Source organism: Acipenser ruthenus, chromosome 9, assembly GCF_902713425.1.
Source record: "Acipenser ruthenus chromosome 9, fAciRut3.2 maternal haplotype, whole genome shotgun sequence".
NCBI lineage: Eukaryota > Metazoa > Chordata > Actinopteri > Acipenseriformes > Acipenseridae > Acipenser > Acipenser ruthenus.
Window position 1 is genome coordinate 15,951,431 of NC_081197.1, and position 27,807 is coordinate 15,979,237.

At 34.6% G+C, this 27,807-nt stretch overlaps 1 protein-coding gene across 2 annotated transcripts; it reads right to left on the reverse strand.

Annotated features, from left to right (window-relative positions):
- Positions 1-494: 494 nt before the first annotated feature.
- LOC117406206 (periostin-like) lies at positions 495-27,771 on the reverse strand. Of its 2 annotated transcripts, XM_059031249.1 has the most exons (23): positions 27,597-27,771; positions 27,124-27,222; positions 21,133-21,197; positions 20,615-20,772; positions 20,064-20,228; positions 19,438-19,584; positions 18,834-18,975; positions 17,786-17,998; positions 16,782-16,916; positions 12,815-12,963; positions 12,291-12,427; positions 11,776-11,906; positions 11,380-11,510; positions 10,148-10,250; positions 9,607-9,674; positions 8,519-8,564; positions 7,801-7,893; positions 5,875-6,240; positions 3,991-4,071; positions 3,757-3,837; positions 1,773-1,865; positions 1,633-1,671; positions 495-1,340 (listed from the first exon to the last, which is right to left on the reverse strand). In XM_059031249.1, exons 1-23 carry the CDS (start codon positions 27,713-27,715, stop codon positions 1,288-1,290), a joined length of 2,814 nt encoding a protein of 937 aa, XP_058887232.1. In that variant the 5' UTR covers positions 27,716-27,771; the 3' UTR covers positions 495-1,287. The 2 variants fall into 2 exon arrangements, with proteins under 2 accessions (XP_058887232.1, XP_033866030.3); XM_034010139.3 differs by lacking the exon at positions 3,757-3,837.
- Positions 27,772-27,807: the final 36 nt, after the last annotated feature.

Sequence of the window (27,807 nt, forward strand, 5' to 3'; positions counted from 1 at the left end):
TGAATAAAATGTGGTATAGTAGACCCACATTTCACACTTTACTCTGCTTTTCTTATGTGTTATTATGTCCCAAATGATAAAACAGTACTTTACTGAGAAAGAGCCAGAGGTGTTATTTGTACTAATATCGGTATATATTTGATGTGGGAGATAATGGGTCCCATTCAGGTTTTCATTTTTTAATTGTCTATTTCTTTTTTTTTTGTATGTGTCTTTGATATGACTGAATTCAACGCATCCCAAGATAGAAGAACTCCAGATAGTTACCTATCTTGAGGAAATGAGCAGATGGTCGTGTCTTCAATATGCTGTATAACTTCATATTGCATGTTACATGATCACTAAGTGTGTGGTAAAAGATGCTGTCATGTTGATGTGATAGCAGCGTTTCATTTAAATTAAACACATTCCATTGATATAAAAGCACAAAAATACAAAGTCACTTTAAGCATGTAGCTGGTATTTAGATACATAAATGCAGAAAGTGAAATGTCTGAAATTCAATAAAGTCCTTTATTTACACTTGTTTCCAAAAACAGAGGTAAAAAAGGGCAGAGGAAGCTTTTAAAGCCTTGAGAACAGACAAAAACAGACATTTTCTAAAAAGTTGCATTGCCGCGCTGTAGTTTTAAAAAAATACTAAAAATGCATAAAGCTGAAAAATTAGCAAATGTATGAATACAAAACTATGGGTATACAATTTGGTCAGCTGTGAAGTTACATAATTTACAAACAGAATTCCATCAGTTAGTACCTGAATCTTGCTAGCATTGTTTCTTTCTTTAAGAAAAGCATTCTTGAGATCAAAATGTGAGCACCAAAGAATATTCTTTACAAGTATTGGTCATGCAGAGGTAACCTTTCCTACTGTATGCTACCTGTTTCCCCATGTATTACCTACTTAATAGTGTGGCAAGTACATATTTCAAACTATTTCCTAGTTCCTGCCACAGTTTTTATTAAAAAGAAATATTCCCTGTTTGTTATGATATTACTTACACTACCTTCCCATTCCCACAATTGAAACAATTCCCAAATGTCTCAGACTATCAAAATTGTCTTGGGAATTAACACTATTCGTACAGGAAAAATGTAGTTATTTGGTGCAGGGGTTACATATACCAAAACATTTCTTTACATTTTTTCATTTTATATTTCTTGAACCGTTATCTATTCCTAATTAACGATAAGCTGTTGTTGACTCCAAGTGCTGGTTCTTTTGATTGGATTTTCTTGTTTCTCGTTAATTTTTGTTTCATCATTCAAAAGATTATCCACGTTTCCTCACTATGCGTTTCTTTTCTTGTGACGGACCAATCTTGTTCTTCTTCTTTGTCCAGCTATAAAAAGAGGTGAACAATTTCTTAAACCAGCCTCACATGATTTTCTAGGTACTAGAACAGCACACAGAATCATATGTTTACATTGCCAATATATGTTTTTTTTTTTTATTTTGCTTAACAAAAAAACAACAACATGGTATTCCAAAGCCAATTTAAGTTTCCAATCATCTACAGAGTTCCAGAGCAGTTAGTTGGAAGCTTAGTCTTAGTTCGCACAAGAAAGTTCTTATCTTGTACTGCATATAGCATATTGTTGCTGGAGTTTAGTCACAACAAATAAAGAAAGTACCTGGAATTCTTCTAATGGGGGTTCTTCTCACAGGCCCTTCTGCAAATAAAACACATGTCGAGGTTTATGAGAAAAGGAACTCTATAGTTGAGGCACCTACTATACTCCAAATCAAACTTGAATTACAGGTTGCGTCAAACCTTGAATGAGTTTTGTGATTCTCTCCGACTCTGCTTCAACCAGCTGAGGATCTCCTTCGGTCACTTGGGTGGAAACTTGGGTGAATTGAGTGCCTATGAAAAGAAATTACACAACGTTGTCAAAGTTGTTCATTCTCTTTAGTGAATTCCACATGTTAAAATTCGCATGCATTATTGGTTTTAAGAAATCCCTTGCCCTCAATAATTTGGGGTTCCCCATGAATGATTTTGTTAACCTTGGTGTACTCTTCCCCAGCTGGAAGTATAAATAAAAGATTAGTGTTCATCCTAATGACCACAAGTGAAAATGTATTAGTTATTATATTTTTATATAAGAAATTATAAAATGTAATTTAAGGGAGTTCAGCATGAAGAAGAAAAAAATGTGTACAATATGTCGTTGAGAGAACAAAGCTGTGTATTGTACAAGGATATTCAAGATTAACACCAGGCAAATGGCAGGATAGGTCCTATAAGAGGTAGATGCATGAAGATGTGTAATATTGCAGTGCTGCCATATAAGATTTGTATAGCACCCCAATGGCTGGAGCAGAACATGAATCCAGATTGTATCCAGGTCCTAGTAAAATGTACCACATTATGCAGAATATCAGAACAAAATGCAAATGAAGTGTCAATGCTTTAGTCTTTTAAATGTTTCACCTAAATGAATTGATGAAATAGGTACCAGTACTCAGATCCTACTCCTAAAACATGAACTGCTATGAATCAGATGGCTGCTGCAGAAAAAGAAGGTGATCTCACACGGCTTCATCAATATACATACATTGGAAATACATTTATATGATCACCAAATTGAACGACGATCAATTTTGAAATATAAACTATATATTATTTATGTACTAATGAAAACACGAAAGTGCTTTGAAACACTTCAATCTTCTCCGGGTCAAGTTCAAAGGACTACGAACCTTATATATATATATATATATATATATATATATATATATATATATATATATATATATATATATATATATGCGAAAAACTATTTTGTAATACAATAATTTGGTAATACAAGAATGGCTGTGATAAGTTATTGTAAAGACTACTAACAGATTAGGTTACATCAAGCATTTGTTGGATAGTTCTGGTAGAACCACAATTAAAGCTTGTTGTTAAAAGTCAGAAATGTATAACATTTGCTGATTATTTCAAGTATTACCCAGTTACAGATTTCCAGAAAGCAGTGACAGAAACATTATTAAACATTAGCTGCCAAGCAGGCAACATCAAGACAAACAAACAATACAAAAACATGAAACAAAAACCAGTGGTAAGTAAGTTTCTTGTGTTCATTACAGAAGACATGTTAATGGTTAAAAGATTATTGATTATAATTTAATTATCGATTGTTAACATAACATACCATAACTCATAAAGTGCAATAACTATTATATATATATATATATATATATATATATATATATATATATATATATATATATATATATATATATATATATATAATTTAGGACACTAATTATGTTGAAGTGAACTTTAAAACAGTTGAGCTTTGGGTTTTTGAATTTCACTTTCTATGTTTCAGGGAATTATACAGGAAACAAGTCAACAATATATATATATATATATATATATATATATATATATATATATATATATATATATATATATATATATATATATATGTGTGTTATAATGATATTTATTACAGTTTATTTTTCATAGGAAAATAATATTTTGAAGCCTTTTTCATACTTTTGTGCTTATTATTATTATTATTATTATTATTATTATTATTATTATTATTATTATTATTATTATTATTATTATTATTTTTTATTTTTATTATTATTATTATATTTATATTCTACAGTCTTCAACATATTAAGGAAGGAGAACAGCTGTCATTGTTAATACATTTTTCCATGTTTATTGTCCAAAAATATTTAGTATTCAAGCTGTCAGATTCAATGAAATAGTCTTCACACGCTGCACTAACCTCCCTGAAGAAGTTTGTTGATTTCTTCATCTCCAAGTAAGTGTGCATCAGTTCCAAGAAGTTTTGTCACCTTGGTAACCTCTGATTGGATATATGTTAAAAACACTGCTCATATATCCAGAAATCATATATACATTTTATGATAAAAACATATATAAAACAACATATTGTGATTGATACCAAATGATTTGATAAAGAGCACAGCACTTTGTGAAGCGGCAATATTTTACTGACCTCCCTCAAGCAGTTTCGTAAGAGTCTCGTCATCTTCAATTTGTCCATCTGAGGTAACACGAGTCACTTTGTACTGAGGGCCTGAGGATCATAAAATAAATTATATATATATATTTGTTTATAATAAAACAGTTGAGATGCATTGTTAGAATTCTGAAGTTGGTAACTACAAGCCTTTCAGATTTACTTTTCAAACTATAACAATGGATATACTGAATTTAAAAAATAAATAAAAAATAATTTAAATGATCACAAGGTTTATATAATGTACGGTAATGGCTTGGCATCTCAGCCATGAATTGAATGGAGTGGCAAAGGCTGGATGCTAATCGATAAAGTTCTGGTTCAGCTTACCATTGAACTGAAGAGCAAGATCTCTAGTCGAGAGGTAAGTATGTGTGTTAAGTTGATGTCAGTAATATGAACTCATTAGCCGCTAGGAGAATATCCAATACAAGTGGTATATATTCAAGTATAATTAATTGATTAAATACTGTAGGCTCTGGTGAGTTTAGTTGACATAAAATAATAATAATACATTTATTCCCTACTTTCACCTGAAGAAGTGACCTTTGAGGTCTTGAAAGCTTGTGATTAATTATTGTTTAGTTAGTTCAATAAAAGGTAACGCATCTCTTTTTCTTTGTCTAGTTGACATAAAGAAATGTTTGGAACATAGACTGGGGCCCGTTTCATAAAAGTCTGCGATTGTGATGCGGTTGCAATAGTGGTTGAGAGGACTTCGAGGTCCTCGCTGCGAGCGTTTCATAAAACCCATCGCAAGGACCATCGCTTGCAATCCCTTTTAGTGATCTGCGCTCTGAAAAATCAGTCACTCCAATCGACTTTAAAGCACAGTTGCAATAGCTTACAATGGTCGGTGTGACAAGGAAAGCCAATAACCAATGTCACTAAAGCGATAGGCAATGTCACAATTCGCCCAAATAAAACTGTAGTGTATACTCCCAGGGTATTGAATGACAGCATCTGACACGGGCACCTGAGATCGCTTGGATATTAATGGAATGAAAACCTTTCCTGCATACGTACAGGTGCTCATTCTCAGCAGGGGACATCATTTGTATCTGACCATCGACGGCTCCAAGTAGCCTACATTCATCAAACCACATAATTTAAAGAAGTCAGTCATTATCCTCTATGTCAGGTTCTTCAGGAAAGTGTATGTTGTCACCAATGTGGTTAGACAAAGCTGTAGAAACTTTGACTATGCATCTAGAAACAGTGGCCTTACTTATACCATGACAGTCGGCTACTACTTCCTGAAAACTACCGCTTGCACAGAGAGAGCAGTTAAGACTTGCAATGATATATTTCATTGTGTTTTATTTCTAATTTCTTGATCTAATAAATCGCACAAATTAATTAATTATCTCTGCTCTTGGAAATCGGTACTTGGATACTAATTCTGAGTCTGAAAGGGTTTACCCAGTCCCTAAATACTCTTTCTCTTATCATTCCTCTGCCATATCGACGACGAGCTAGTAGTAGTATGAGAGCTATGATATCTACTAAAACAATTTGCGATGAAAATTACTACTTGCGGTTGGCCTCTAGCACTCAAGTTTCAGGGGAAAACCTGCAACGTCACAGCCCTACGAAAGTTTTATGAAACACAAATTGCAACCTGCGAGGGGTCTGCGACAGCGATTCCTCGCAAATCACATTTATAAAATGGGCCCCAGGACTGGAAGCTCTGAGCTGGCTTTATATATATATATATATATATATATATATATATATATATATATATATATATATATATATATATATATATATATATACACATATATATAATATTTTTGTTGTTTTAATGACAAAACAAATACAGCTGTAGGAGTAAAGGAACAACATGCTGCTGCCCACCTTGGATAACTTTTGTGAATGTCTCTCCTCCATCGACAATTCTTAATTCAGGTTCCCCTTCAATGACTCTTGTAAGCTTTGTGATGGACGGTTCTCCTTGAATGACTCTTGTGACTTTAGTAATTGAAGGTTCCCCTTGAATGACCCTTGTAACCTTTGTAATTGAGGGTTCCCCTTCAATGACTCTTGTAAGCTTTGTGACAGAGGGTTCTCCTTGAATGACCCTTGTGACTTTAGTAATTGAGGGTTCCCCTTCAATGACTCTTGTAACCTTTGTAATTGAGGGTTCCCCTTCAATGACTCTTGTAACCTTTGTAATTGAAGGTTCCCCTTCGATGACCCTGGTGACCTTTGTGATAGAGGGTTCTGAAAAAAGGAAACACTGCATGTCAAGCAATTATTTCTCAGTATACTGTAACATTGTATCATTCTACTGCAACCTGTTCAGTGTAATGCTACAGTAAAGCTAGGAAAAAATCACATACAATATGTTATTATAATGTATTGCTAGCCTGTCAATAAATCAGAATAAACACGGTCAATTGTGCACCATCCATCATTGGTGAATTGCTTTGCCAATAATAAAAAAGATATACTAATTAAACAAATGTTCTAAAATAATCCCATGCACATGCAATCTTTTGGTTTCATAATAGTGACCGTGCGACAATCGTTTTCTTGTGCTTTTTGTTTTTCCTCATGAAGCTTGTCCAGTTTTCATAGCAACGAAAACTCGGCTGAAACCATTTTACATTGAAAGAAAATCTGAACTTGATGTTCAGTTTCTCACTCAACAACGTTTTTTTCGTGGGAGTCAAAAGATTTGCTTCCTTAAAGTGTTTTAAGCAAACCGTAACATGCAACAAAGTCAACAATCCTCAATAGGGAGCCATTGAAGAGTCCTTTTATGAATATTAAAGGAGTTGAAATATAAAGGGCCGTGCCAAGCCTGTGGGCATAAATCTCATTCAAGAAATGTTGGATGTGGTTCAAGACATTCGCTTGAAAAACAGTTGGGTTGTTTCGTGCTACCTTTAAAGGCATGGAAATTAGTTTTTCCAGTGGCTGCATGATACCTGTATTCTTGATCCTTGACCATGTGATCTGATACAAAATCATGAACAGTATAATAAACATGTCAATGCACATTCATAGTTAAATCACATAAATAACAATCGCACAGTATTAAAGCATACAGTACATATTTTAAAATAAAATAATTTCCAAGATTTCCTTGTAAACAGACAACAGTATAAAACATCAAGTATCATATATGATTGTTTGTTAACTGTTACTGAGTTACTGATAGAGCTGTCAAGATCAAAAGGATAGATAAAGTATGATGCCCTTGAGGGTTGACATATTTTCCATTTGTCACCCTTTAGCAAGCAGTGTTTAAAAGTTTCCTGTTGGGACAAACCCTGCTTAGTAATAAGTTAAATGGATAGCCAGGGGCTGAAAGGTTTAATGTGAGTCCTAGAGCTATAACAAGTCTTTTAACACTTCTATTGCATTCACAAGATCAGATCTTTCATACAGGTAGTATTGAAAGTGAACTTTTTTTGGGAGAAGAGACTTTGGAACTTTTAGTTAATACAAAACTGAAATTATCTATAAAAACTAAAGCTGTATCTTCAGACATTTTTTTAAATCAATCTGTCCAGTAGAGAATCTGTCAGTAAATGACTTCTTGTTCCTGAGCAGTATTTTTTAGTATGGCCTGAAATGCCAAAATAGTGACCATTGGGGCACAAAAGAAACACACAAGTACAAGTAATGAAACTTTGGATTTGAAAATTGTTTGTTTGTTCCTGTTTCTGCATGCTTGCGGGTTGGAGGGATACAAGTGTAACAAAAGAAAAACTAGTTTACACACATAAACCTATGAATGATAATACTGAATAAAGTGTATATTGAAATAATTACCTCCTTGAATGACTCTGGTAATGGTATGGGTACTCCCTCCTCCAATGACTTTAATCTCAGGCTCTGTTTTGATCTCAGTTGTAATAAATCTCGCTATGAATTAAATTAAGAATGCATTTCAATGAAAAGCCAACAAACTACAGTATGTTTAGAACTGGGCATACTGCACATAAAAACTGTCACTTTTTAAAAATACTGTATTGAAAAAATATGACAAATGGAATCTCTCAGCTAGTCACTTTCAATGGGAATTCAAATGGCATATTACAATTTGGATAAATAAATGTCAAAAAGGTATAGTATGCTGTATATTTGTACAATATATTGTTGCTGAACATATTTAATAAAGGAGACAAATATAGGAAGCCATACTGTATTTTATCTCAACTTTTCAGGGTGTGCACAAATTTGAAATTGGAGTCCTGAAGCTTAAGGGGTTTTTATAAAAGCAAGATTAGGTTAATCTTGTTAAACCAGCAGCTGATTCATTCTTGCTTATTTAAGTGATAAACTGTCTGTACTGTTATTGTTGTTCTACTTGAAAATGCTGTTGTATTTCCTAGTGATAACATGTTCAGGCAATACATGTAACCATTTGGTTTGTAGGTCTATTGTCAGGAATATATATGTATTTGATCTACTGCAGCAAAAACTAAACTGTTGACCTATTTCAAATGAAACTAAGTTAGTTTTACATTTTAAAAGATAATTTACTTACTGAAGAAAGTCATTGGAATTTCTTTGTATCTGTATCCCTGAACATACTGAAATGAAAGAAAGAAACATGTTTAGACTTGTATGCATAAAGAACATATATCCTATGAACAATAAATGTTCTTTTTAAAGAATGGCATCCCGAATAATATAATCTGTATGCTTGTTAGTTGGGTGGGTAAATAAGCAAATAGCTGGAACTGCTTGTGTTTGCTATCATAACATACTAAACTGCCATTGATGAAGCAGCCACTTCAGAACTATTTGCAGTGAAGTTGAAATGTTTAAGCTAAGTCGGTTGTTTATATTATATAATTCTATTGTTTTCTTGTTGCCTTTACATATAAAACGTGCAAATGCATTTCCTTTATAGAGGATGCATGACGGTTCTAAGTACAGGAAGTAACGCTAAAAAATCAATGAGACAGAAGATATCATCCCAAAGGGACAAATTCAGGTTGGCTTCCTCAGATAAATTTAATTTTACTTATAAGGAGGGAGCATGGTTGACTATAGAGGCAAGATGGTCTCTATAAATAAATGCAGATAACAATGTAGAATCAGCTAGTCTGTAAATATAAGCATATTAAGCCATTCACAAACACTGATTAATTTGAACTATTTTGCCTTAAACAATTGTTCCCATAGTCAAATGGTAAGGGCTTGTCCAATAGCCACATTCATTTGAACTATTTTCTCTTAAATTAAACAACTTTTCCCATGCCATACCGTCCTGTGCCGTGCTGTGTTGTCCTGTGCTTACGTTCATGACTTTATGTAGAACCTTTTGTTTTGGTCCTTGTGCCATTTGTTTTGTTAAGTGTGTTTTGTCTCATGTTTGTACCGTCTTATTTGTGAATTAAAAGTGCACATTAGCATGTTAAACTGCAAGCGTTCTGTGTCTGAGTCTCTCTCACTGCCAAGTAACATTCGTGAGGCTACCATGTCACAGAAGGATAGAGGTACTTCACTGTTATGTTAGGTGGCAGTGCAATGCTCTCTGATAATAGTTATATCAGTGGGTTAATCGTCTTTTCAAGTTCTTATGTTCTGCACAATATATTTGTAAACAAGGTTTCAACCCCCTCTTACCTTGATCTGAATGTACTTAATCAGCTTCTTAAGGAGAATCAGAAGTTGATTATTTCCAACAGGGATATCTATTAAATTTCATTAGAAAGAAAATACATGATATGTCCCATATAAAGCATAAGGTTTAGCTTTTAAAGATGCTGTTATAATCAAAACCTAGACGTTTTAGCCTTATAAGCCCTTAAGTAAACAGTATTTAATAGTGATATCAAGTTTTATTAGGCCCTATTACATAGTTATTTAGCCAAAGGCAAAAACAATAACATTTTCACACATACCTCAACTCTTCTAACTATGTATATGTAGCTAATGGTGAACTTAGTTGCAGCATTTTATATGGCTGTAAGTAGGGGATTATAACTTGAAGAGAAAAAAGTCAAAATGTCATTACATTTTTTTTTGTTTAATAAAAATAATTTGCTACTAGCTCATCCTTTTCTTAGCTTTAGTAAAATAGTTTTGCTTAATAATAATAATAATAATAATAATAATAATAATAATAATAATAATAATAATAATAATAATAATAATAAAATATTACCTGCTGGATACAGCATCGAATTAACAACATGAATTACACCATTGGTTGCCATGACGTCATTTTTAGCTACCTTTACTTCGTTCACCACAATTGTGTTGTTGATCTGAACAAAAAGATTTTTTATTTATTATCTACACAAAATATAAACAATTTTTCTCTGTTCATTTGACATTTATATTGTAGAATAGTAAATCTTTTTGTTTTAAACTACAGAATATTTTACAGCTAATAATGATTTGCTGTTTCATGCATTATCGTAAATTAGGAGTGGAAATGCCATCATGCTACAGTCATTTCCTGCAGTTCAGTGGCTAGAGGTCACTGGTCATGGGAATTCTAGACACAGGCAATCTTTAACTGATTCTAAGACAATAAATGTGTTGTTTTACAGACACACTGAAGTTAAAAAAAAGTCAAGAGGAAGTCAATTTTATGAGTTACACAGTCTTCATAACAGCAATTGACTAAAGGCAAGAGATTAACTAATGTCAGACAGGCTGGTTTTTAAAATATTGTAGGGATTATTTATAGAATAAAAAACATTTTGCATTTCACAAGAAATTCAGCAATTTAAAATGAAGAATGTTACAAATATAATTTATAGACCAAGTTGATTCTATGCTTGCTTGGTGCTTCTTTTCTTTACAAAAAAAAATTAAAAATGAATAGGGGGTATTGGGCAGTTCTTGTATGTTGTTAAATCGCTAATATGACCAAAAACATTGCACTTCTAAATCAATTTTCTTTTGAAATTAAGTTAAATAGGGTATTCTGGTTGACTTTTCATCTGAACATCTGTTTTGACCGTTACAACTGCACAGTCATTTTATTTCTTAGGTGGAGGAGAGACAAAGTTCAAAGTCTAAAACAACGAGAATGAAGTACTACACAGCAAAGTGAGAAAGAAATATTGGCATCATTGAGTAGGCCTTCATGATGGATGAATGTCAAAAGGCCATGCCATTAACACAACAAGATGCCTGTGTTTGGTTGTGTATTTATTTTTGTCCCTTTCATTCAAATAAATCAGATGACTTGGCTATAACTCAGTTACGGATTGGTGGTTATAATGGCTGTTTACCTAACATCTATACAACAACATGACTGGACTTGCATGCATATAACTAATAAATGTCTCTTCAACTAAATGTATTGTTTGAGTGAAACCTGACTTTGCCTTATAATGAGCATAATATATGAGAGCTGGATAATGACAACTGAGTATGACTTACTTCTTTCACCATTAAGTTGCTGCCTTGGATAGATTTCAAAAGGTTTGTGACACCACCTTCCATCCCACCACCAATGAAGACACCATTGCTAAGATGATACAGCAGAATGGTTCTCAGAGCCATTGGATCACCTATTCAGAAGAGATGAGACAATTTTTAGTTGTGAAACATACTGCATTTAGAATAAGGCAGTGGCAAATTATGTATACTGTATATAAAGTACATCATTGTTGTTTGTTGACAATTAAATTTTTTTTCTTCTAGTTAATGGTCTCATAACTAGGTGTCTCATAAATAAGGTGTTGGACTGTAACTTTTTCGGTTGTAATGGCTTCTAAAGAAATGGGCAGTTGGAAAGGTGTTTTTTAATTGAATTTTAAAATTTTCAACACATACTTGTGAGAATTTCCATCTCCTCCTCGCTCAGACCATCAAAGGCATCGTTGGTTGGTGCAAAAAGTGTCCAATCTCCATCTTGTGAGAGAATCTCAGTCAATCCTGCAGCTTCTATCAGCGTCAGGAACATGCTAAAATAATTAAAAAATGAATAAAAAAAAAACATGTCAGCATACAGTATGTATGTTCTTAACACATTGTAGTGTATATGTTATTATCCAGAGATTAAATATGACCTGAGGCCATTCGAATTATCCACTATAAACCACAAGTCTGCATATTTCGAACACATAGACCTTAAAGACAATTTGCTGTAATTTACAAGAAATCATGGCATGTATGTTAAAAAAAAAATAATGTATTACTCTACATATCTATTGATCAACCAAAGTTAAACAGTCACATTTATATACACTTGAATTCCAATTGGAATAACTGTTATTGTTGTTGTAATTTACATTATGCATCTGTTTTTGCCTCCATTTTGTGATCTGTCTTATTACAGAAACAGTTACCTGAATCGATCATCTTCACTCAGGATTTCCATCATAGACTTTTCTGCTGGCCTAATAATACTCCTCAGAAAGTGGATGGCGCCATTTCTTCCTTCTTTGCTGCCTCTCACCATGCAAGAATTCTCGATACAGACAGCCTGTTGGAAAGACATTGTAGCAAGTAAATGGGCAACCTAACAACTAAACTAAAATAAAGGGCTGGCATTAAAATTGCTTGGGGTATATCAATTTTACAGCTGTTTATAGCGAATTATCCAAATGATATGCACATATGGGCTTCAACAGAGGCCCCGATAACCAGTTTTTCCCATGGTTTGTTGGGTGTCAGCACCAAAAAAATCCCTTTGCATGCTAAAACTATTGGCTTGTATCACACAACCAGATAAGCACTCCGATGGATTGACTACTTACCTAAAGTAACATTAGCTATCCAACATTAGTGCTAATCAGGGTCTATGAAACAAGCCATATACTGTAAATTCTAACTAGAAGACGTTTAGTAAGGGAAGTAGTATTTTACTTACTGTTCGGTAAATAAACACCCTAAGAAACTTTCCTCCAAGGGTCTCTAGACGCTGTCCGTTGTACAGTTGACTCAAGACAATTTTAAACTTCAGAATATGATTCTCCAGAAGTAGTCTAAGGCTTCTCTGGTCCATGGTCATCACTTCATCTACCAATCAAATATCAAAGTAATTAAACTCAACAGAAACACTTTATTTGACTACTATACTGACACTATAATTTTTATTACAATATCGTTTTTAAAGAAACTATTGATAATTTGACCCCTGCATTAGCACCCACAGCCATATGCAAGTTACACAATGTGCGTGCCTTTGATTTGCAAAATTTAATCTTCATTGGTGTGGACTTGCATGCAGCGGTCCAGATAAGATGCGTACCTAACGTTTTTACACTTTAAAAAATCCCAAATACACAATCAATTTTAATACATCTCCCAAAATACAATGTCTTCAGTTACAAGGACACTACACAATAAAAACCCGTCCAACAAAACATTATCCAATCTCTGGCTCGCCCTGTGGTCTTTGCAGCCAATCACAGTAAGAATAAACAATTTGAAGCTACACAGGTTGAAGTGTAAACACCCGAGATACAAATCCAACTGGAACCATCGTCAGAGGCAACCGCTAAAAAAATGGTGCCTATAATATTAAACAAACTGTTTTATAACTTACTTATGCATTTCCTTATTTTATTTGTCTGTATGGCTTTATATTGAAGTTTTAACACATTCACTGAGTTTACGAATTTAATGTTAAAATATAAGTTCTGTTTCTGTGCTTATCTTCATATATTTGTTCTGTTTCTGTGCTTTATTTTAATACCAGGTTTTTGCACAGTCGTTCAAACTAACATTGCAGGTAAAATGGAAGGCTCTTTTTTAATGCCTACCCCATTACCATTAAAGATTGTACAGTATTTATCAAGATTACTCATGACTTAAAGGTAAAGTTGAATTTTACCCCTTGATAATACTTTTTACTCTCTCAGTGTTAAAATTAGAAGGTAAGTTACTCCCAGACCCAAGGTGACTTCACAACATCACACAAACTGGCAGTTAATGAAAATTACAACCAGATTTCAAAATGTTACTGATGAAAACAGAGACTTGTTCGTTGAAAATCAGGAAAATGCTGCCACAAGAAAAGACTGATATAAATTTAGTAAAACTTTTAGTAAAAGCATAACTGGAAGAAAATTGAGTACAGGAAAATTCATCAAATACCAGTTCAGAAACTCTACAACTGGGAAGCAAAGACAGGTATTTAACGCAACACAAATATGAAAGTTCAATTTACTACAGTAATCAAACAGACTTCACAAAAACAAAAGAAAGTTTAGTGGAAAAACAAAAGCATTACAAAAAACAAGGCAAGGGGAATGGCCATGTGCTACTTTTTCAAGCTATTGTAAACGGCTACAACTAATTATAACAAATACACCAAAGTGTGCAATAAAAAGCCTGTAATTGTATCTTGGTCTTCTGGTGACATGGATACTTCAGTCTCATCATTTATCTTGCTAAGAGAGTTTATTCCTTATATTATTATTATTATTATTATTATTATTATTATTATTATTGTTTGAACTGCCTGTTTTGTCACTTGTAACAACAACAAAAAAGGTTAATGTTTATATGCCATGCTTAGGGGATGAGTAATGATTAGTTGTTGTGATTGTGAGAGTAAAATGATCAGAAATGGAACCACAATAAAATTGAGCTAGTTTTCCACCTAGTTTAAGTCTGTATTTCAAATAGGTTTGTTTGTAGCTTTCAGTGTTGTTGTGGACTATTTGGCTGTCACTGTAGTTGCTGTTCTGTCTCGATGGCAGCGCGCTGTGTTTATTCATTTTTAGAAAGGGAAACTCAGCAATGAACAGAATGCAGCACTCTGATTGGCTGAAACACTTTACAGCATGGTGACAGAGTTGTTGTAGACATGACATAGGATGTGGGTGTGGTTCAGTTGTGCGTACCGTGTGAAAGATTTCGGGGGCCACGCCTGCCTGCATTATCAATATAATTATGATGGAATAATGGTTTACAATACTGCAGATGTTGCATAAAGTAAGTCATTTTCCAGCCACTTCCTGACTTTTAAATAAATTGTGTTGTTTTCCCCGACCTAAATAAATACGTAATTCCAAACAGTGGCAGCGTCGAGAGCAGCAGTGTGGGAGAAGTGCTTCGTGGAAAAGTGCAGAGCAGTTTAGAAGCAGTAAAGAGAAATTAAAGCTTTAACTGATTTAATCAGAAAATGTAGTACATTGGGAAATTACTGCAGCTTAAATTCTAACATCTGCGTGTCTTTCTCTGATAACAAGCTGAAACCCAGGCCAGCTGATTACTTTCAGATTCAAACTCGGCACCATTCTGAGATAAAGGGGGTGGAGCTAACAAAGCACGCACAGGTACACACACAAAAGCAAGGCATTCCAAACAGCAGCAGCGTGTGGAAGCCATTTTAACATTTAATCCTCATTTGCTGATATCAGCAATTTTAATATTGATATCAGTAATGTTTTGCTGATATCAGCAATTCTATTTTGATATCAACAATTCTCAATGTTATTTTTTGATATCAAAAATACAATTGTTGATACCAAAAATAGTACCTTTTATTCTGATATCAACAATTCAGTTTTTGATAGCAACAATTCTATTTCCCATATCAAAAATACGACACAATTACTCATATCCAAAATTGTATTTTTGATGTAAAGTATAGAATTGTTGATATCAGAAATAGAATTGTTGATATAAAAAAATACAATTGTTGATATCAATAATTAAGGATTAAATGTTAAAACGGCTTGCTAAATATGACAAGTGGTTTTAACATTTAATCCTTATTTTTTGATATTCACAGTTCTGTTTTTGATGTCCACAATTCTAACAAACTAAACTTTGGAAGAGACAGACCAAATTCCTGCAAAACAAATTCAGAGAGGTAGGAAGGAAATTAAAAGACAAGACCAAACCTGGTATTTTCTGGGATACTGCCGGCACCTTGTAAAAGACCATACGGACAGCTGGAAATAAATAATCTAAATGCATGGCTGAAATCGTGGTGCACACAGGAAAGCTTCAACCTTCCTTGAACATTGGACCACATTCTACAGCAAGGACTATCTATATAGGCGGGACGGACTGCACTTAAATAAAAAGGGAACCAATCTACTCGGAGAAAGGATCCTCGAGGATGTTCAGAAGCATTTAAACTAGAAAGGGGGGAGAAATCAACAAAAAAAACAGAAGGGAGACTACATCAAAACAAGGGCAACAACTCAGGTAAGATAGCCATTAAATGTATTTATCTAAATACTAGAAGTCTCAAAAAACAAAATGTTAGAACTTGAAGTTACTGCACTAATAAGTAACTACGATGTGATAGATGTTACAGAAACTTGGCTATCCAAGAGTGATGAAGACGAATATAATATTAGTGGGTATACACTGTATAGGAAAGACAGGCAGGACAGAAGATGCAGCAGGGTAGCACTATACATCAAAAACAATCTTGAAGCCCAGGTGTTAAAAACAATGCAGAATCAATATGGGTCAGAATAATGGACAAAAATTAAAAGGGCAGAATAATAGACTGCCAAATTCAGATACTGAGCAAAATATTCTGTTATACAATGACATTAGAAATGCATGTAGCAAAGGAGAAGCCATACTAATGGAGGATTTCAACTTCCCCCATATAAAATGGGAAAACCCGGTGGGGAACAGACCAACAAAGTTGTATTTGTCTGTCCATCTGTTTTTAATAAACATGAAACAGATCATTTGCTGTTTTTAAATTAATGCAACATTGAGGAATGTTTAATTACATCTAAGTGTATGAGTGTCTGTACTTGTGTGTTTATGTGATTCAGTTTACATTGATATTTGTGTGAGCTTCTATGTGGTATCATAATTAACATGTGCTTTTGGTAAGTTGTTAAGTAGACACTTACCAGAGAAGGCTCCATTGAAAGGCGCTAGCAAGGTGTATTCCCCCTCTGGTCTCATTGCAGCAGCCAGTCCCAGCTGTGCAACCAAGTCTGTGAAGGTGGTCTGTGTGCTGCCAGTAAGTTCCAGAACCTGCTTAGCTTAAAAACAAATAATAACAAAATGTACTGTAACACAATATAATTTATATTTTGGCAAGCTTTACTTTTGGTTTATTAATTTTATAGATTTCATTATTTGTATTTATTGGCTATTAATTATTTTAAAAAAATAGGATTAAAAAAAGTATTAAGAATGGTAGCTGCTCTTTTATATATGGTAACTTCATGGCTGCAAACACAGGGGTGCTAGATTCTAGCACCAGGGTATCTCATATAGCACCAGCAACATTCAATTCTAGAGCCAGTAGACAAGTTTAATTTTATTTATTTATTTATTTATTTATTTATTTATTTATTTTTATTCCTTAGTCTCCATAGATGATATAGTTTCTCTTGAGTCTGGACTACCCACATGACCAACCCACATACACAGGAAAGAAGGTTTGTGCCATGTGGTAAATTGTGAGGGGGGCTTGCTTAGGGTGGGGTTTGATAATTTAGCTCCAGCAGGCTCTCTGGGGCTCAACTTTCAAAACAGTTTAGCACCAATTTTCAAAATGATTTGCACCCCTGATAAAGCAGGTCCACAGCAAACCAACAAGCAATTTAGATAACAATATAGCTTAGTCAGTGTGTGCTGTGGAATTTGTGTTGTATTTGGTGTTTCTACTGTAAACCTTTTTGTTTTGTTTCAGCCCTGTCGTGGTACCGGAGACGAAGTCTCCCTCTGGGGGATAGCAAAGCATTCTACCCCGTCTTGAAGTTCTGGCTGCACTGGGTCGCACCTCTTGGAGTTAGCTCCCATCCCAGAACCTTGTCCAGTCTCGTGAACGTTCAAGACATTTCCTTATTAAATACTAGCATTCCCACAATAATGTTAGTGGTTATAATTACAGCCTGTAACTCACCTGAATCAGGGATCAGAACTGCATCAATTAAGTGAATAACACCGTTGGTGGTGACAATGTCCTTGCGCTTGACCATCTTGACACCATTGATTGTCACGCTCTCGCCATCACATCCAATCTCAATGTTCCTGCCTTCCAGGGTCTCGAATGACTCACCACCCATTATAGCCTCAGAGCACTGAACAGAGTCCAGGATGTGGAACTTCAGCAGGGCTTGGAAAAATAATGTTTCAAAAGTTAATTTACTGTAAGGAGCACAGTTTTTGTATTTCTATTGTATATTTAGAGTACATATAGTTTACTGTTTATCTGTAATCTTACTCAATTTAGCAAAGTTGTTTATCATTACAGCAAGTGCAGTACACAAGTATGCACTTCAAAGGTGCAGTTTCTCATGGTAAATGACCAAGCTTTTCCAATGCTTATACTTTAGGAACAAAAACTAGATTTAATATTTTTGGATATCCAATGTTTTGCCATCTGTGGGTAGAATAATGTTTGCAAACTGTCTGAACTCTCTGCAACAGACAGTGTGGGCTTAAATAATCATGTGTGCCTCTTGTAGATGCATCAATGGTCTAACTTTCTGAAACAGATGTTAGAAAGCTGATGTGATGACTTGCAGAATATTTGTTCTTTTATGTCACTTTGTATGACTAACGTAGAACAAAGTTTGAACAGCTCTAACTTCAATGAGCTAACATAATCCGTTGGTTGCAACATTCTTCTGAGAAGAACAAAAAAGCGATCCTTCATTACACTTGTAAGTTTGCTGTATTATTCAGAACACTTTGTGTGTAAATTCAGTGCAACTTATGACAGGCGATACCACCCTCAATCACTCAAAAAATGAACTTGTTGGAATTACGTTTGCCATTTGTAGATAGCTTATGTCTGACAAACATGTGTTTACTGTAGTCTAGTGTGTTATTTAGACAGACCAACTCAGGAAAAAGTGAAATGCTGTGTTCATAGCCCACACCAATGTTGACCCAAAGATATGTCATACATCAGAAAAGGTTTTCTTTTTTTATTTATTTTTTTTTACCTTGAAGGGCTACTTTGTCACTCATGATCCTTTCCAGAACAGCTCGAGGAAGCTTCTCAAAGGCTTCATTAGTAGGAGCAAAAATGGTGTAATGTCCAGGTTTACCAAGAGTCTCCAGCATGCCAGAAGCAATAGCAGCAGCCTATGTGAAAGAAGAAAGCTTTTGTACATACTGTCTCTACATGTATACATTGCCTAGTTGTCAAAATTGCTGGTTTGGATGCTAAGGCGTGAAGGATAATACGGTGGAATTTCCTGAGACAGACGAGACAGACCTGTGAAATCTGGTTTGCGAAGTCGTTCTACTTTTCTTCCCTGGAACATTACTTGTTCAGTCGGTTAGCCTGGCCTGCTCAATTAGCAGATCCAAAAACCTGTTCCTGTTCACATCCAACAAGAGGAACATGTCCGAGTCTGTTCATCTCACAAAAATACATCTCATGTATTGTCAAATTATTTTATATGTCTAGCTTTCATATGACTACCATTAACTTCAGAGCAAACATGCTGGCAAAGGATTCACGTAAATCTTTGCTGTTTATAATTAGCATTCACACACCTAATGAATTCTCCTTTTACAGATAAAAATGTATCTTATCCTTACCCTGAGAGAGGAAAGGTCATCTTCAACTTCAATAACATCTTGAATGGTGTTACTAACTGCAGTGACAACACGGTCAATTACGTGAACAACACCATTTGTGGCAATCTGGTTGCCGTGGATGATCCTAGCACAGTTGACTGTAACAACCTGTAGTTATATTAAAACATGGAGAGATTTAATTTAAGAAACATAAGTTATTTCTATAGGTTAGTAAATCTATTTTATAAGTTAACTTATTATAATGATCAACACTTTAGTAAGAATAAAAGTAGAAAAGTAGGATAATATTAATTTTAAGGGATCAGGAATTCTGAAGTAAGTGAAGTAAATATTTTGGCTAGTGCCTTCACAGATGATTGATCTGTGCTTTGCTGTGTTGTTACATGTGGTGCTTCAATCTTGATCATAATGTACTCAATCTGAGGTATTTGTGCACAAGGCTGGTTAAGTCTTCATGCTTATTAAATTCACCCATGAAAGAACATATCTCTAGACTGTATCATGGCACACCACCACGAGGTTGCTGATAAATACAGTGTGCACTTATTTTTCAAAAGGAAGAATATGTATTCCCCAGTCAACTTGAAATACATCCCTTCACACGATCCCCCTGACTTGAAACCTACCCCATTGGGGTAGTGGTTAATTAAAAGGCCCAGATCATTGTACATGGATTTCAGTGTCATGCCATTCTTCAGATCTTTAGTCAGCATTCTCTTGTTCAACATGTGGTAGTGAAGAGCGTTGTACAGCTCAATGTTTACATTGCTGACTAGGGCACTCCGCATCTCCTATAATAAAGAAGGATGAGTTTTAGCTTGCATTACAGGAACCTTGCTTCTGTTTGTGTGGTATTATTTTACAATCTCTCATTGTTATATCCTGTTAAATACTTTGGGTGACCACAGAATATATTTTCATCATGCAATCAAAGAGAGTAGTAATAATTAACTGATAGCTTTCAAGATACTACAGCAAGGTACCACAGTTAAAATGTTCCACATTCCAGTTATTACCATCAAAATGATTCAACTTAAAATAGTCAACAGTTGATGTCAATGTATTGGTTTAACTATTAATACAATTTATATATAAGTTATAATAAAAAAATTATATCAATACATGCAAATTGTTTCTTTTCTACTAGTCTATGTATATATGAAGCTCTACAACTCACAGGATCCAAAAGATCCCAAGCCTCATTACTTGGTGCAAAGAAAGTGTAAGATCCATGTCCTTCGATCTCCTCTCTCAGTTTTGATACATCAGAGTATTTTTGGGTTGAGATTGCCTTCAGAAGCCCCAGGGTGCCATAAACATTGTCAATGGGAGCCACTGGAATTAATAAAGAGGCATATTAGAAATAGCATTTTGAAATGGGAGAAAGAGTTCAAGAATGGTGCTTATATCAGTTTACTAACCCCTAAATTCATAGTTTAAAGTGAAAACAGCTGCTTGCATGATACACCAATCTGGCAATCAAAGGAGGAATAAAAGCAGTACAACAATAACACAAACCCCTTCAAAAGCAGGAAAACGTGCAAAACACAATGATAAGGGAAGCTTCTGTATTTCACATTGATATGTTAAATAGAGATGACATTTCTGGTTATGAAAATACATGCTCACACACACACTAGCTTTAACCCCAGGATTTCCATGGCTGACTGTTTCACCTAGCTAGTTTAAACCTACCTGCAGGGCAGCCTCGCATTCCTTCAAGTTTCATATAACCAGGGCAGCATTCGTACAACACTGTGCTGTTGAAGAAAAAGGAAGGAAAAGGAGTTATACACTTTTATATATACCAAGCATCAAAAGAAACGTATCACTATTATAACACATTTATTTTTGAAAAAAATAAGGTATATAAATGGTTGGTTTCTTTTTAATCACTCGATCATTCATCCTTGACCATGACACGCTTGAGTGACTATGACATAGCATATGCACTTAATCACCTAATTAGTGAGACAGTTGATTGGACACTGGATATGGAGTGATTTCACCTGTTGAATTGCAAGCTTGAATAAAAGCAATATCACAGAAAAAAACAATATGCTACGTCTGTCAAGAGAGCAGCGCCTTTGTGCAATTGGCATGTTGGAGGCTGGACTAGGGCAGCGTACTGTGGCTCGCGGTGCTCACATCCAGCAATTTCAAACCTGGCGAGATGATATAACCGGACACTCTGTCAATGACAGGCCACGAACTGGGAGACCAAGAGTCACAACACCTGCCCAAGATCGACAGATCATTTTGCAGCATCTTCGTGATGTCAATTGTTAATCAGCACAATAAAAAGTCACAGCACCTGCCCTAAAACAGAGTTTGTCATTTTTCGATCACATCTAATGAATTTTATCCAAATATAAGTGATAAGTTTCTTTTGATGCTCAAATATAAGTGATAAGTTTCTTTTGATGTTCAAATATAAATGATACGTTTCTTTTGATGCTCAGTATAATATATTTGCTACAACAATTAATAAAAATGGAGTAGGATTATGAGTGATTGGTTCATTTACACAAATAGGAAAACTTGCAACACAACCTAAGTAATGAAATACTGTACAAATACAACCTTCCAGTTACTATCTGTATGTTTCAGTTGCTTCCAATGATTATGAGTAAATACATGTATAGATCCTAATTATAATAATAATTTCTCAAATGTCATAGTTTATAGTATAAATAACAAGGGAGTCGGATTATAAAATCAGAGTCATTGGTTCAACTAGGAGGAAAACCTGTAGCACAACCTTAATAATGAAATGCTTTGTGCACAAAAAGGCCCTGAGTAGAATGATTATATAATGTAGATTCAATTACACCCTTCCTTCCTGTTAGAGTAGGCTCAAATGAAAGCTGTAACTCAACTTTCATCTCAGACCATGATCACCCCCCAGCCCCCCAGTCTCAAGACAGTCTCTTTATAAATGTTAACTATGGTAAATGTGCACGTTTACCAGTCTTTTGCCATTTCGCCTCTTTGATACTATGGTATCTGCAGTTTACTGTGCTAGTCCATACTTTACCATGTTTTCATTCAGAACACTCATTTATAGCAGCTGTATGAAGCTAAATATTGTGAAAATCTTAGCCTGGTAGGAAAATGTATTTTTTAATGTCAATGTCTTTACCATGTTTCCACTTTGCTTTACCACAGATAGTTACAGTAAAAAACAAACAAATACATAATGAAAATATATGTATGAACTAACACACAATTTCCTATGACGTTGTTGCCATGACATTTTTTCAAGATACATGTCACATTTGTTCACATTTAATTAAGTGAATAGTGAATTGAATTTAAAATAGATAAATGAAAACTTCTTTAAAAATGTGTGTCCATCATCCTAGCCCTGGGCACTCTTTAGGTTATTGGATTTGGATCAAGGGATGCAAATTCCCATGATACCATCCATCTCCATGTTGAAAAGGAAGTCCATTCTCACGGAAAAGAGCAACATGGGAATTTATTATGGATCCTTCTCTGCAGGAGAAATCATCAGAAATAGATGTGTTTGATGTTCAAAGGCCAGCCTGCAGCAATCAGAAATAGTCTTGACACAATGTAAGGCCTCTGGAGAATTGATAACATGAATACAGAAACATGTATTACAGGGTGGTTGAACTTGTAACTCCTCAGCATGTTTATTTAAACAAGATCTCTGAAGTCAAGCTTTGTTGTCAACTGTAAACAATTAAACCTGACTATACATACTGAGCCACAGGTGAGCATAAAAGGAACATCACCTGTTTTAATTTAACCAGTGCAACACACACTATTTTCCCTTCAATAAGTGGATGCATACTTTGATGTATTTATGATAGGGAAGAATGACTCAGATTAATCACAGTGTAGCCGGCTGGTCTCTGATCTTCAAAGTGGAAAAAAAAACATGCTCTTGGGAGTGTCTGATTTTGTCAGGCAAACACGGATGCTCTTTACTTCTGCTAGTATTTTAATACTTGTGGTAAAATCATTTAGGAGTGCTGCCATATTTTTGGCTCACTTGTAATTCTATGCACTGATGAATTCCATCCGGCCATCTAAAGCTATTAGGCAGTTAAACTGTGTATTTCCCCAGTTGTTAGAGAAGTTGCTGTGGAGTGTTCAACAGGTCAAAATACAAGCATTTAGAAAATTCCCCAGTTTCAATTCTTCTGCAGCATTCTTTTTTTTTTTATTTCACGGTAGCACTTTACATTAAGTGTCTCTAATTACTGTGTACTTACACATAATTACAATGTTTTTATGCATAGTTACAGTGTACCCCCCCCAACCCTAGCCTTAAACCTTTTCTGATACAATTGTGTACTTACATATATAGTGCAAAAAATGTTACACAGTAAGTACATTGTAACCATGCACAATAGCATTGTAATTGTGTAAGTACTGTGTATTTACTAAGTGACTACTATGTAAATACACAGTACTTAGAGACACTGTAAAGTGTTTCCAATTTCAAAATTTCAAATGTATTATGAGAGAAACCTCTCATTTTGTTAAGCATTACCATCTTTGACGGTCGCAAGTGTTTAGACTTTTTAGATAACTTGGTTTTAACCATTTCTCTCGGATATATTGCAAGGAGGATATATTGTCTGTCTTATATAAGCTTTCTTGCTACCTTTTTTCATCAACAGTTGCTGATTAGTTCATTTAAAATGGATGATTAAGCACAGGTTTCTCCTGGTCTATCATGTGTATTTCATATAAGACATTTATACTCTGTGACAGGCATGCATTACAAAACAAGATAACTTTAACAAAATGCTTAAATCTCATATTAATACACCCATTACTCAAAAGTCATCTGGTATTTAGTTTAGACTGCAGCTCCTTATATTAATAATTTCCCTGTGCTTCCTGTTGTTTCCAATTTTATTTAAATGATAACTTTCAATCCTAGTGAGTACAAATGCAGTCATATTTTTCAATCCATATGCCTGTTTACTTCAACACAACCATACCAAGTTAATGTTTTACTGTAACAATGTTTTAATGTACTATATAACTGCACAATAACCATGCATGTAGTGGGGCTAGGTCACGAGTATTTAGAAGATAGGATAGGAATTCCTCTGCAGAACACCCTCCAATGGAATAGATGGAACACTTAAACTCATGCAAAGTCAATTATCCGTACTGGCAGCACACCAGCATAAGTCAATGTTTCCCTTGCCAAGAGACAGAGAGGCCAGTTTTTCATATGTAGTTCAATATGTAGTATGTTTCCACTTAGTGGGGCTCTTGGGATGAAAACCTAGCCAAGCTTCCATGTGAGCAACCAATCCCATTGTTCCCTTGTTGGTAAACTGCAACTGGAGTGGCTTGGAGCCAAAATGTTTCCGCAATGGGGGCTATTAAAAATAAAATAAAAGTGCAGACATGCCTCCAATGGGACACATTGGCCAGCATCCAGAACTGTGTAAACGAGCTCTGGTTTCAGAAGGCATCAATAGTGTCATGGAATGGCTCAATGTTTAGCCACTGCAATGAGGCTAAAGAGAGGTGAACATATGCCATATTTATACTCAATGGTGTCATTTAAAGAACATCCCCATATCAAAATGGTCAAAAAGGTGGTAAAACAGCATATGTGCTAACTTTATGGCTTCTGTAATGTTGTGATACATATTAGCTCCTGTAACCACAAATATTAATTTACAGGTTTTTACATGCACCTTACTAACAATATACATCTGTTAATCTTACATAATTTGGATGTCTATAGAAACATAATATTTTGGCAGTCTTTCTTCTTTATACAAAACCATTAGGAGAGCTGACATTAAAGTTGCTAGGTGTTTTTAAAACCAGTTCATTATAAATTATTACATTCTAAGGGCAACATTTTAAAATGATAGATCTGCAGATCACATAGAAGTAAATATAAAATAACCTTTAAATTGTTTCTGGTGATTGTTCCTCGATAAAAAAAGACTTTAAGATTCTTTGGAGTAAGATGCAGTTGTACAAAGCTAAAAAGGAAACCTATTACTAGAATAAAAAAGCTATGCATAATACTAGGAGATTCAGTTAATGCACATACTAAGCTGTCCTTGGAATTACTTAAGACTAAAACCCTTCAGAACATGTTAATTGACATGTTAAATGTTAAAAATAGTTAATTGACTTAATTTATTAACTTATACATTTAATATCTCTAACTATTAACCAGCCCTTTCAGACCAGTATAAGCCCTAAGAGACTGAAGACCTTGTTTCAAAGAGAGTGCTATTATCATATTTTTCTTATAATGTGCATCAAGTTTTAAAACCCTTTCAACTTTAACAATGCACAACAGCAGCAACCCACAATCACAACTACAAAGCTGCCTTCTGTACAAGAAGGCCTTTTGATGGCTCTTCAATACTCTTCCATGAACAGATTCTATTTCTAAAAGGGGTTTCCTGGCAGGTTCCATACAACTCACGTAGACCCACTTTAACATTAATGTGAAAATGAAGCATGACTCTGGTTAAAGACTGAATGAAGCGCCAAGCTGAAGCCAAGGACAATTAAAGGCATATGTTCAGCTTTTTTGTATTAAACCGTCAGGGTTGTCAGGTAGTGGACCCCTGAAACTAACATTCCATGCACATCTCTTTGATAGATCAGTGAGCTCTGCAGACCTTGTAAAATACGCTTGAAACCCCCAGAATTTATAACCACTGTATATAATCAGTTGTGAAACCCAGTTCATTTAAGTTGCACGCATTGCAACCCTAATATTTTCTGAACAGTTTCCTGATTACTTTTTTTCTGTGTTTGTATAAGAGTTATGGGTTAATATTTTTCCATTTTACATTCAATTTAAAAACTTAAAAGGAGTTCCCAAGCTGCAGGTGCTAAATAAAAAAATCTCTTGCCCTCACACTCTAGTCTACACCAGTGTAGTTTCAAGAGAAACATTCTTTTTTAGGTAAATTTGGCTTCAAGAATGTCTAGGACTGGTTTATGTCTAGGACTGGTTTAAGCATAATATATGGCTGCTTAAAAATAGGACAGGCTTTCACCAATGGAGCCTTGGTTGTAATCCAGACCACAATGGATAAAGAACAATTGCTTCCACCCGAAGGTTGCTTTAGGAAAAAGTGAAAAGGATCTGGGTGGTCTTAGACGTGGTCTTAGGCTGTAATTGCTGCTGTTTGAGTTATTGTATGCCGAGATACTTAGAAAACCAATATATTAAGCACAATGTGGCACATTTTGGAGAAGGCTATATTCTGTTGTACTGGGAGAAATAACTAGATTTAAATGACACACAATAGTAGTTTATTGCAACATATTACACTTGAGATAAACTATAAGAGACAAAGGCAAGTAGACAAACGTTTTGGCCAATGCCTTTATCAGTTTATCAAATAAACTCACATTCAGTGCATTATCAATATTTTCTTCCGTAATTTAAAACAAATAAGAATAAACCTATTGATGTAGATAGGGTCATTCCCCCAACAGAAGACACTTGTAAGAACACGCCTGCTCAGGCTCTCACACACAGGATTTGTCTGCAGCCCTGGTTTGGACATTTTTTCCACTTCAGGTACAAGACAAAAGTAGACAGATCATGTTTTCTCAAGAATACCGCAGCACTGTCTTGACTTGTCCAAAAGCATTGACATTTGAAGATACAATACATTAAAAAAAAAAAAAAAAAAAAAAACTTACGCCTTCTTTCCGCAGATTGTTCCCCTATACCAGTTTTTGCAGGTACTGAAGTATTTCTTTTTGGTTCCCATGACTTGCTGAAGAGTACAGACATTTGGGCTGATAAAAAAAAAAAAAAAAAGATAGCTTCTGTAAACCTAACAAAAGTTTTTGGTTAAATGGTATTATTGTATTTACTATTTGTAAACATTGATACATTATTTAAATGTATGTAAATAATCGTATTACTATTTCATTTAGCCAATTTATTGTAAAAGCATCACCACATTGATAAAATAACTTGTCATGTAAGTTCACAATTATCCAAATGTAATCTTTAACATATATTTCAATTCAGTTGAATGCACTAAAAAGCCAATTTAGGTTGTTTTTTCTTCAGTATTAATCCATAATAATCCTTCCTGTGTTCTTAAGAAGGCAACCATGCCCAGAACTTCTCTCATAACTTTTTGTATTATTTCATCACCTCTTACCCCTCATTCTTTGCTCTAATTCGGCTGTGGGTCAATATCTTGTCATAGGCAGAAGAGTCTGCCTGGTCCAAGGCAGACAAGATGAAAATGGTGAAAGCGGCTGTAAAGAGAAGCTTCATCTTTATTCTCCCTGCTGGTCCTGACTGGACAAAAAAGGAGACATAGAAGTGGGGTCTGCAAAGGCAGGGGTTTATATACAAGCACTATAGAC